This window comes from Dasypus novemcinctus, chromosome 1 (genome assembly GCF_030445035.2).
Source record: "Dasypus novemcinctus isolate mDasNov1 chromosome 1, mDasNov1.1.hap2, whole genome shotgun sequence".
Classification (NCBI taxonomy): domain Eukaryota; kingdom Metazoa; phylum Chordata; class Mammalia; order Cingulata; family Dasypodidae; genus Dasypus; species Dasypus novemcinctus.
This window is the reverse complement of record NC_080673.1, coordinates 121,291,506-121,304,363: the sequence shown is the minus strand read 5'-3', so window position 1 is coordinate 121,304,363 and position 12,858 is coordinate 121,291,506. Positions and strand designations below refer to the sequence as shown.

The window sequence follows — 12,858 nt, the reverse complement described above, 5'->3', positions numbered from 1 at the left end:
AAATAAGAGAAAAACAAAATGCAGCTCTTGGATAAGAGCTCTGAAACTATTTCAAACAGTATAAAATCTTTGAAACTGGAGTCCTAGAGTGGCAAGGAAAAATGTGACATTTAAATAATAGCCAAAAGTTTTCAAAAGGCAATTTTTAAAAAAACTCAACAAATCACATATCCAAGAATTTTTGAAATAGGATATATTTTTTTCTTTTAGGAAAAAAAGAACAAAAATACACATATCTAGATCATACCAGAGAAATCCAATATGAAAAGAAAAATTTGAAGGCTGCCAGAAAAAAAATTTTTCATATTACAGAGGGACAAAGGGGAAAATGATAGTATATTTCTCACCAGAAACTATGTATATTAGTCAGGGCTCTTTAGGAAAACAGAACCGAAAGGAGTATCTGTAAATAGCATGAGATTTTATAAAATTGTCTCACACAATCATGGGGATGCACAAATCCAAATTCCACAGGACAGGCTGCAAGACATAGACTCCAAAGAAGGTCCTTAATAAATTCCCCAGGAGACGGTGGCTGTCTGAAGCAGAGGAAGAAATTGTCTCTCTGAACGCTGAAATCACTTCTCCTTTTAAGGCCTTCAATTGATTGGACGAGACATCGCCCACTGCTGACAGCAAATTCCTCAGCTGATTGTAGAGGTAATCAGCCACAGACGCAATCAACTCACTGATGATTACAGTCCATGAAATGCCCTTGTATTACAATTAGCCCAGTGAATGCTTGACCAGACAGCTGGGCACTTCTATTTGACCAAGTTGACTCATTATCATAACCACCACAGCCCAATCCTTGTCAACTTTGCAACCAACCATACTCTTCCCCTTAAACTACACTTAATCTCTAAATAATTTAACAGTAACATATTCTTTCTCTTATTTTCACCTAACAGTACCCAATAGGTCTATGTACAACTGGAAACACACTAAAGTGTTCCAGAATAGGGTACAAGTCCTTGCAAAAAATATTCACTCTCAAACTTGACACCCTTAAATACTACGACATGAAACTAATACAATTTATGTCATGTGATAAGGGAAAAGGTTAGGGAAGAAAACAAAGATATGCATTTTATGTACAAATACAAACATACTCAAAACAAGAAATATTCATGACCATTACAGTCCTGGTTTCTGTTAACTGGTCATGTGGTAAAAGTTGATATTTATCACTCCCTTCTTCCACTACCCATTCTACATTCCTTTACTTTCAGCAAGCACCACCACTGACCATGGTTCTTTGCCTGGTGGGGTGACCCAAACTTTCAATCCTGAAGATTCTGGGCCATTGTCCATTCTGTCTGGATTGGGCTGTTGCGGTTTTCCATTGACTTAAATCACAAGGCATGGTAGTACTAAGAGACACCATAGGGTACTCCTGTAGTCCAGACAAATTCTTCTTTACCATTCATTATTGTGTAGTTGCTGTCCTATTTCCCCTTGATAGTCAGGATCAATTGCTCCAGCCAGTGCAGTAAGTCTCTTCTTTGCCTGCTGATTCAGAGGCATGAGCTCAAAGTGGCCAGAGAGCAGTCTAAATTTCCAGTTCAATAGAATCGTTGTTGTGTGTCCTTATAGATGCACACCTTCTTTTGGAACTAAGACTTGTAGATTGGCAGAGCTTCAGGTTGGGGGGACAAGAAGCAAAAATTGTCCTAGTGAATTACTAGAGTAATAGTGAGTGGTGCCACTCCCATTTCTACTTCTTGATTCCTGGACCTGTGAATCCTGGCCATGGGAGAAACAGCACCAGAGAGTGCACACTGATTTAGAGCATATACAGCCTCCAAGAGAACACTGTTTCAGCCCTGAAAGGTATTGCCACCTAGTTGGTGCTATAACAGTCTTCAAAAGGCCATTCCAGCATTGCATCAGTCCAGCAGCTTCAGGATGATGGGGAATATGGTAAGACCAGTGAATTCCATAAGCATGTGCCCATTCCCACACATCATTTGCTGCAAAGTGGGTTTCTTGATCAGAAGCAATGCTGTGTGGAATACCATGACAGTGGAAAAGATAATCAGTAAGTCCAATGATGGAAGTTTTTGAAAGAAGCATTGAGTGCAGGGAAGATAAAGCCGTATCTGGAGTATGTGTCTATCCCATTTAGAACATATCGCTGCCCCTTCAATGGCAGAAGTGGTCCAATGTAATCAGTCTGCCACCAGGTAGCACACTGATCACCTCTGGGAATAGTGTCATATTGGGGGCTGAATGTGGGTCTCTGCTGCTGGCAGATGGGGCACTCAGCAGTGGTTATAGCCAGGTTGGCCTTGGTGAGTGGAAATCCATGTTGCTGAGTCCAAGCATAAACTCCATTCCTATCTGTCACAATGGCCATGTTGTTCATGAGCTCGCTGAGCAATGACAGTAGTGGCAGGGGAAACAGGCTAACTGCTATCCACAGAAGAGGTCATCCTATCTACTTGATTATTAAAATCTTCCACTGCTGAAGTCACCCTCTAGTGAGCTTTCACATGGGAGACAAATAACTTCATGTTTTTTTGCCCACCCCGAAAGGTCTATCCATATACCTCTGGTCCCAGAACTCTTTGTTACCAATTTTCTAATCACATTCCTTCCAAGACCCAAACCATCTAGCCAAACCACTGGCAATGGTTCATGAATCAAATAAGCACACCTCCAGCCATTTCTCCTTCCAAGGAAAATGAACAACCAGGTACACTGCTCAAAGTTCAGCCCAATGGGAGAATTTCCTCCTCACCACTGTCCTTCAGGGACACCCCAGAAAGGGGCTGCAGTGCTACAATTGTCCACTTTTGGGTGGTACCTGCATATTATGCAGAACCATCTGGAAAGCAGACCATAGTTTTCTCTTCCACAATCAAGTGATTGTAAGAACTCCCCAAGGGGCTATAGCTGTTGCCTGGCAAACAGAAGGTAATATGGCAGAAGTGGTAACCATGAGCATTTGGGTCACTTCCTCACGTAACTTACTTGTGCCATATCTCGTATTTAGCATTTCTATTTTATGATGGGAGTGTTGCTGTGCATGTCCAACTTGTGGTTTGGTGGGTCAGACAATATCAAACTTATGATAGGCAACTCAGGTCTGATAACTTGGTGGCCCAGCAGTCAGTCTCTACTAAGGCCCAGGAGAAGGACAAAAGTGTTTCTTAAAAGGAAAGTAGTTATCTGAAAAGGATGGCAGGGCTTTGTAGCAAAAACATAAGGGTCGGCATTGTGATTCTCTTACAGGTGCCTGTAAAAGGGTCCAAACAGCATCTCTATTTGCCACTGACATTTCCAGCACCATTGTATCTGCTGGACCAAACCCAAGTGGTAGTGCAGCTTGCACAGTAGCATGGCCCAGTCGCAGAGCCTCCTCGTTCCAGTCCTATTCAAAACTAGCAGCTTTTCTGGTCACTTGGTAAATGGGCCAGAGTAGCACACCCAAATGAAGAATACATCACCAAAATCCAAAAAGGCAAGCTAAACATTGTGTCTCTTTTTGGTTGTAGGAGGGGCTTATCCTTCACTTTAGAAGAGATATCTCAACATGCCCCACATCACTGGACACCGAGAAATTTCACTGAGGTGGAAGACCGCTATATTTTTGTTGCATTTATCTCCCATCCTCTCTCACACAAATGTCTTACAATAAGTCTAGAGTAATTGCTACTTCCTGCTCACTGGATCCAATGAACACGATATCATCAGTATAATGGACCAGTGGGATGTCTTGTGGTAGGAAGAGATGATCAAGGTTATTGCAGACAATATTAGGGCATAGGCCTGAGGCAGAACATTAAAGGTATATTGCTGGCTTTGCCAGCTGAAAAAAAAAACTGTTTCTGGTGATCCTCATTCATGGCAATTGAGAAAAAAGCACTTGCCAGATCAATAGCTGCATACCAGATACCAGGGGATGTATTGATTTGTTCAAGCAATGATACCATATCTGGAATAGCAGTTGCAATTAGAGTCATCACCTGGTTAAGTTTACCATATCCACTGTCACCCTCCAAGATCCATCTGTCTTTTGCACAGGCCAAACAGGAGTGGGGATGTGGTAGGAATCACTACCCATACATACTTCAAATCCTTGATGGTGACACTGATTTCTGCAATTTTCCAGGAATCAAGTATTGCTTCTCTTTTACTATTTTGATAGATAGGGGCAGTTATAGTGGCTTCCACTTGTACTTTCCTACCATAATATACCTCATTATACAAGTCAGGGAACCAATGTGAGGATTTTGCCAGTTGTTGAGTATGTCTATTCCAATAATGCATTCTGGAACTGGGGAAATAACTACTCTGATCGAATTTTACCTGAGCCAAAATTCCATCAATCACCTGACCACGATAAATCCCTACACTGACTGGCAGACCAAAGTGACATATTGGGTCACTGTGCCAATGTCTAATAATCCCCAAATAGTATGATCATTTCCTTTTTTCCCCAATGCACAGTTACCCTGGTAAAAAGCAGTACATTTCTTTGGGGAAGGCTGAGAGGAAGAGTAACATTACATATTATTGGCAGTATAACAGGATCCTTCCCCAAGGGGACCTGGCCCTCCCCTCATTCAAGTGGCTCTGGGTCTATAAACTGTCTCAAGTTTGGGAACTGACTCTTTCTGTAATTCAGGTTTGGCTTCTGTTCACTCAACCTAGTACTCTTCTGCTTATACAGATCAAGTAGAAATTTAGCAGACTGCCCATCTATTTTATTTCTAGGTCCCCCATGATCTACTAGTCAGTATCACTGGTCTATGCACCTTGGACTATTCTGAATGCTGCTGAACCTGCTTTTCATCATGACAATCATGCCCACCTTGTCTTTGGCAATTAAGTGCTGCTGTTTGGCTTCTGCCAGCCCAGGATCTGATCATATCCACAGTGTTTAAGGATTCTACTTTTATGACAGCAGTTCCTATGGTAATATCTGACCCACAGAGAAGAGCAACCACGGAGCTCTTCAGGGAAGATGGCATTAGTTTCACAATTTATTCCTCACAATTCTGGTGATAGGTATGTCCTCTGAACATTCCTGGGTTGGACTGGTCTTAGGTGGTAAATTCATTCTAACATTCCAACCCCTCTAAGTTTTGGATCCACTCATCTACAATATACCAGGCTATTTCTGGCATCTCAACCTTAGGCAATGTCGACCATCTTTTGTTTTAGTCAGTCACCCAACAAACTATTAGGGCCCTTTCAAATCCCCGGAGCTACAACACTGAATCCAGAATCTCTGCTTAGTGGACCCATGTCAATAAATTCAGCCTGATCCAACTTTATATTCCTTCCACCATTATCCCATACCCTTAATCCTTTCCACACATACTCCCCTTTTCTGTCTATATAAATTGGGAAACTCATGCAATTCTTTTGGAATAAAGCATACTTCCTTATGAGTCACACTTTGTACTTCCTCTTTGGGAACTTGTTGTGACTGTAGTCTAGTTATAGGTCTCGAAGAAAAGAGGGGTGGTGGCAGTGGGTAAGGAGGAGCATTAAGAACTGCTTGGAAGTCAATTACCTCTGGGCATTCTGTTGCAGTTTCATCTGGTGAGACAGGAATAATCTCTTCAAGTGGGGGTGAATGGCAAACTCCTTGGGGCAGGCTGGAGGTTGGGTGGCTGTCTCCTCAGGGCAGAGAGAGGTCAGAACTCCTTGGGACAGACTGGAAGTCCAGTGGGTGACTCCTTCTTGCAGGCTGGAGGTTGGGTGGTCGTCTCCTCAGGGCAGGGTGGAGGTCAGAACTCCTTGGGACAGATTGGAAGTCCAGTGGGTGACTCCTTCTTGCAGGCTGGAGGTTGGGTGGTTGTCCCCTCAGGGCAGACCATTACAGGTTTATCTGGCAGTCTCAGCAGAATTTGGGGTTTGATATCCCCACTGCCATTATCATCAACCCAAATGTCTCCATCCCAATACTCAGGATTTTTCCAACCAATGCCCTCACTTTAACGGGAGACATGATGCAAGGTTCGGATTTTAGCTTCCGTTGCAACTCTGCTACTCGTACAATGAGAACGGGTATGGTTTTCAGAAATCTCAAGTCTGCAGCTACACAAAAGATTTTCTTTCAGGACACACAAAGAAACTTTCACATCATTCATGTGGTGCTTAAGTTGCAAATTTTAAGTCTGCAGCTCATTCTCTTCTTTTGTAACTGTATCTAGCATACATAGGAACTGCCAGCCAACATCATTGTACCTTTTATCTCCAGAAAACTCAGTTAAGGTGTTAAAAACACTCTTATCAAAGCTTTCCCTCTAATTAGCATGGAAGGTGGTGATATTTTGTGTATCTTTACTGCCAACTTGCACCATGGACTGTCAGTGTCCTCTTGATTATTGAAAACAGTCATTAGGGTCTTTGAATCTAGTCAGAATAGACAGCCAAACTCAAAAAACCACAAAACAAATTCAAAAATCTCATTTTTAAGATTGTGTTTCTCAAGAACCACCCCCAGTACTAAAATGTATTAGTCAGGGTTCTCTAGGGAAACAGAACTGACAGGAGATATTTGTAAATAATATGAGATTTTATAAAATTGTCTCATATGACTGTGAGGATGCACAAGTCCAAATTCTGCAGGGCAGGCTGCAAGCCAGAGACTCCCATGAAGATCCTCAATGAGTTCCCCAGGACACGCTGGCTGTCTGAGTAGAGATAGAAATTCTCTCTCTGAATGCTGAAATCACTTCTTTTAAGGCCTTCAATTAAATGGACGAGACATCACTCTTTGCTGACAGCAATCTTCTCAGTTGATTGTAGAGGTAATCAGCCAAAGATGCAATCAAGCTCACTAATGATTAAAGTCAATGAAATGCCCTTGTATTACAATTAGCCCAGTGACTGCTTGACCAAACACTGGGCACTATTTCCTGGCCAAGTCGACATATTAGCCTAACCATCACATTATGCAAGGTAAAAGGCAATGGACTGGTATCTTTAAAGTACTAGGGGAAAAACTGTCAACACAAAATCTCTTACCCAACAATCTCTCCCAAAAATTAAGATGTTTTCAGACAAAAATAAAAAGTAAAAAGCTGTGGAATGGTGTAGCTCAATGCTGAGCACCTGCTTTGCATGTACTAGGTCCCAGATTCATTCCCAGTACCTCCTGAAAAAAAAAAAAAAACCTAAGAGAATCTGTTATGAGTAGACTTAAAGGAAATATTAAAGGAAGTACTTCAGGGAGAAGGAGTTTAACATCAGACTGGGGTTTGGATCTATACAAAGAAATAAACTGTGTAGGACAATGTCAAAATGAAAGTAAATGGGAAGGATTTACTTTTTCTCATTTAACTAACTTTAAAAATTAATTTTGTCTAAAGCAAAAACAGTAAAATACATTATAGAGTTTACAACATGTAAAAGCAAAATATTTAAAAACATTATACAACAAAGATGGCAGGGAGGAACTGGAAGTACTCTATTGTAAAGTTCTTACCTTACATGAAGTAATATAAATTTGAAGGCAGACTGTGATAACTTTAAGTATTAGCAGGTAGGACAGAATGGGTGCCTGGGGTTTCCTTTTGACCCCTATCAATGGGAGCAAGGAGATCTCTTAAAAATCCTTTTTAATCTTTTTCTTAATTAACTTTTGCATGACATTTGCAATTGTGGTCCAATATCCTTTTTGAAATTCTTGAAATTATCTTCTCTTCCCACTCTTTTTAGTTTCTCTTCCTACCTCTTCTATGTTCCTTCTCTTCTACTGGCTCCTATCCTTCTACTAATACTTAATATTCTGTGGTTCAGTCCTGCTTTCTTTTCTCTTTACTTAACACAAAACCTCATGCTCCCTGGGTGATCTCATCTACATCAACAGTTTTAGCCACTGCCTATTCCTACTGGCACCCACCCCTAGATAATTAGTGGGTACTTCAATGACAAACATGTCCTAAACCAAGCAACATCACTTTGTCCAAACTTACTATTTCTTTTATTTGCCTCTTTAGTGTAACGGGATAATAGGACATTTTCCAAATCTCAGAATTTGGCTGAAGTGAAGACCCAAACCTCAGAACTACACACAGTGAACACCACCACATTCTAAAGAGAGGGATATGGCATTTATGTCAGACTTACTAAAAGATAGAGTCCAATCACCAACTTCTTATCTATTTAAAAAATATATATTAGAAATAGAAGGGAATTCTTAAGCACAGAGAATGCTGGGCCTTTACACTTCTATGAGAACAAGGGCAGAGGTGCTCTAAGAATCCTCTGGGAAAGACTGGATGATAATTCCAAGAAGAGGAAATTGACATCTTAATCATTGGCTGGCAACTTACTGAGATAAAGAAACTCTTAAGCACATCTTAGTCTATCTTTGGAGAACCTGAGACATATCCCCAAGAGTTTAGGGTATATGTGAACAAAGAAATTGGCTCCAGCCTAAGGAATTCTGAAAGCAGATTAGATGGAGCTGTCACAATGGCAGAGCAAGGACAGAGATGACAGCAGTCAGATAAGCTATGCTTCTACTACCAAGCTCTCTAGGTTTCCCACTGGCCAAGTAGATGCTGCAGAAGGCCTTAGGACATCTTGATGGGACCCTGCCAAAGACATGTGTCTTCTGGAGTAAGAGAATTCAGCACTAACAGGCTGTAGGGTAGATGGCAGGAAGCAAAAGCTAAGGAGAGATTGCAAAAGGTTGCTGGATTGCACACCATACCCATGACAGGGAACTGAGCAATATGGATATATTCAAAAGGGGCCTCCAAAAAATATCCTAAACATACAACTCCTCTAAAGACCACATTTGGAAACCTGCCTCAAGGACACCTGCAAGTGGATTTACAACAGCCCCGGTCAGATAAAAATTTGTCCTTTCTCCATTACTCTTCCTTCCAATCAGAAGCCAAAAGCAGAAAGGTGGAAGAAGAATGAAGGAACTGAAGACACTCCTCCACAACAGGTTCCTGAGCCAGGAATAGGCCTAAATTGAGGGAAAGAGAAACTTTAAATTGGATATAACTTTTTGATAGTCAACTGATGTTTCACACCTATACATTTTAATCATCAAAATAAGGCTTGTTCTTACAGTTAAAAGTAACATTGTCTTAAGAGGCATGGAAGGAAACACAATATGGTACAGCTGAAGGCAAAGACAGGAGAAAAACAAAGTGCGTTCCTAACTGTATGTCATCAGGTATAATCCATACACCAATCATACTAGCCCATAGGGCCACCATCTACCCTATTATTCAAGTCTTCCCCTTTCTAAAACCCTCACATGCAGTCATTAGGCCTTCTTTTTAATATACAACCCAAAATTTCCCATTTTTACCACTTTTAAATGTACAATTCTACTAATACTTCTTATTCTTTCATGTATAATATTACCTCAATCCAACTTGCCCCCACTGTTCCCCAAAGACAAGACTCAGCAACCCATTAAGATGGTTCAACAATTGCCTCCATTTTATCAACCTTCCTTGATACAGCAGAACCCATCAATCCACCTGTGACTATTATGATGCTTTAGGGCAATTTTAAATCTAACTCCCTTATTATTTTGCCAACTTCTTAAAATTAAAAACCTTATCTTACCCATGCTTTTATTCCAGTGTCTATCACTAGGCATGCACATAGTAAGCACTCAAAAATCTGTTGAATTGCGTCCATTTAGGCAAATAATTTTATTTTTATGCAGGTCAAATCTCATTTTAATAAACTATAACAGGCATCCGATTTATACATCATATTCAAGTCTCATTAAAAGAGAAACTAAAAGCTGGACTTATGAAAAAATGTAAAAATGTTACTTAGGAATAGTAACAAGTTATGGAAGAAGGGTATAAAGGGCAGTATATTTCCAGACTCACAATGGTAGAACTTTACAGAATACTAATGCTGGCTTTCCACCTGAATAATGTGTTTCTTAAAACAAAATTTATTCAAAATGTTATCCTGGCATAATGACATCTGAATGTTTCAGGTAAGTGAGCTAAGACTCCTTACTGACCTAATAGTAAAATGATAGGTATTTTGCCACCATAAGATGAAAACAAAATATGAAAAGTTTTTATATGCCTTGAATGAATTGTACTTGAACTAAAAAAAAAAAAAAAAAACAGTTAATATGATTACTGACATCTGATGGCAATTTCTAATACTCTGAGTATTATTAGCCAGCCAAAGCTCAGATCTCTATAAAGCTCAGGACAGGCTAAGTAGAAGACAGCAAGAATTTAAAATAATAATAAGGCTACATTTACCATTATATTTACACTAATCACTATATATGTGCCTTATCCAAAGGACAGTAATTTTGCTGCAATACTAACTGGAGAGGGACTGAACACTTACATAATATACACATTCAAAAGATTTTTGTTGTACCCACATTCATATGGGCCATGGAAACCATCTTAATATGCAAGATGATTCCTGTATTACCATGTGTTTAAAGTAATGATTTATTGTCAACTATCCTCAATTACTAAATCCACCCAGTATTCACTAAATGCCTATGACTTGCTCAGGAATATACTTAAACTAAAATATCTGAAGAGACTAGTAAGAATATAAAGGCATCATCCACAATAGTTGGCATTTGTGGGCTTTTTTTTTTTTTTTACCTTATTTGGCGATTTCAAAGGTGAGATGGCTATTTTATTTGGTGTCTGTGTTGTAGAATTTAAAGTTGATCCAATAACACCACTTTCAGATATTGTTATGGTCTTTGATGGAGTTCCGGGAGTAGACTGTGAAAGAACCCTACCTGCAAATGAGAGGCAGCACATCAGTTTGACTCTTTCAATGACAGTAAAAAAATGTATGTGATGACTGTATGCTTTATTAATATGTTTCAATAAAATTGATTGGTAAAAAAAAAGATGTGATTATGATACCTACAAGGAATGTAGTACATGTGTTCACCATTTCATATGTATCAACACAGGAACTTAAAAACAATTTACTGTGACTGAACTGTGGTGGACCTTTACAGAATCAAACAAGAATACTTCTTATTAATACTTAATATCACTTTACATAAAATCTTCACAGTTTCACTCACATTCTCATAAACTCTGTTACATTATACCTATCAGAAAATGGGTCCAAGACAGCTAAGCAACATGCCGTATGTAATAGCTCCTGAAAGTCAGAAATTGAACTCAACTTTTTTTCCTTAATTTAAACCATGTAGGATACAATTTAAATCAACACCTATGGGGAAAAAAAACAATTATTGAACTAACTTGAGCACCAGCACTGTCTGGTTTAACACTGATTTTAGACTGCCATAATCAAAAAAAAAGTTTCTTCTATCTGCACTGGTCAGATCCCGTTAGAAATACTGTATTCCTTCTGGACAATATCCTTCAGGGAGAACATGGAAAAAATGCAGTGAGCCTGGATAACGTAAAGAATTGGAAATCATATTGCAATGAATGGAAATACTAAGAACTTTTATTCTAGGCAAGAGAGAAATACAAAGACAAGACATTTCCAAATTCTTGAAAGACTGTATGGTAGTCATTAGTGCCATTCACAAGTACTTCTACACTATTCTGGGCACCTAGAATTTTACCTGCTATCTCTTGTGGTTGGAATAGGGCCAAGTGACTAGTTCTAGCCAGAGTAATATGTAAAAATGATGTCTGTCCTTTCTGGACTAGAGCATTTTCTGCCTATGCGAGACTTTCCAAAGCTTTCTTTACCTCTGGCATATTCAAGATAGTAGTTACTCTGTCAGTCTGGGTCCCTTAGTGACTATGATAAGAAGAGCCCCCTTTTCAATCTGCAGTGGACATATAGGTAATCATGAAATATGAATAAAATCTAAAACTTGGGTGATTTTTTTTAAGCTTCCAATATTTGGAAACTGTTTATTACAGCAGGAAAACTGAGATTACTCTGACTGATCTAGGCTGTCATACTGATGGATGAGAACCAATCTATATCCCATTGGATGCAGCACTAGCCCTAAAGCACAGAAACAGAACAATTTTAGCCCAGCACTATGGAAGAATTTTTAATAAAAATTTCCAAATAAAATGACTGTTTGTTTCAACAGAAGTGCATTTCTACTCACTGAAGGTGTACTAAGCAGATGCTGGATAATCCATGGGTCAAAGATGGCCTTCATGTACTATAGCAGTTTGATATGGCTATGAATTCCAAAAATAGATATTGGATTATGTTTATAATGCGGTCTGTACCTGGGCATGATTAAGTTATGATTAGGGATTTGATTGGACCGTATCATTAGGGCGTTGAGTCCCCACCCTTTGGTGGGTGGACTCACAGATAAAAGGCACAGCAAAGAACAGAGGTGAGGGTTTCTGATGTTGGAATTTGATGCTGCAGTCTTAAGCTGGGCCCCAGGAAGAAAGCACAAAGAGAAAAGGGAAGCAAGCCCCAGGAAGAGAGAACTTGAGCCAGGAGAAGTGCACAGAGGAATAGAGATGGCTCCTTAGACATGGTAGAAACCCCAGGGAGAGACACAGCTGTTCACCTGATAGTCTTCAGCTGACCTTCGGGGGTAAACAGAATAGCTGACCCTATAGGAATCCAGGAAGCCTGAACCCTCACAGATGTCAGCAGCCATCTTGCTCCAACATGTGAAAATAGACTTTGGTGAAGGAAGTAACTTATGCTTTCTGCCCTGTATCTGTAAGCTCCTACCCCAAATACTCTTCATAAAAACCAACCAATTTCTGGTATTTTGCATCAGCACCCTTTGGCCAACTAATACAAGCACCTAAGAAGTAGGAAAGATAACTAAATTATCTCTAAAATCTCCTCTAATCTTTAGATGCTATGATTTAACTTATACATTCAGCTAGAGAAATGAAAGAAGGGAAGGAGAAAGGGAAAAAATAGGGATGAGAAAGACAAAAC

The 12,858-nt window shown here is 39.7% G+C and overlaps 1 protein-coding gene across 6 annotated transcripts in view; it reads right to left on the bottom strand.

Moving 5' to 3' along the window:
- LIN54 (lin-54 DREAM MuvB core complex component) overlaps positions 1-12,858 on the bottom strand; it is an 81,326-nt gene that overhangs the window by 40,326 nt on the left and 28,142 nt on the right. For all 6 annotated transcript variants that reach the window (XM_004472665.5, XM_058296484.2, XM_004472667.5 and 3 more), the window contains exon 4: positions 10,590-10,732. In XM_004472665.5, coding sequence (XP_004472722.1) covers positions 10,590-10,732 — 143 coding nt within the window. The remainder of the gene's footprint in view (positions 1-10,589; positions 10,733-12,858) is intronic.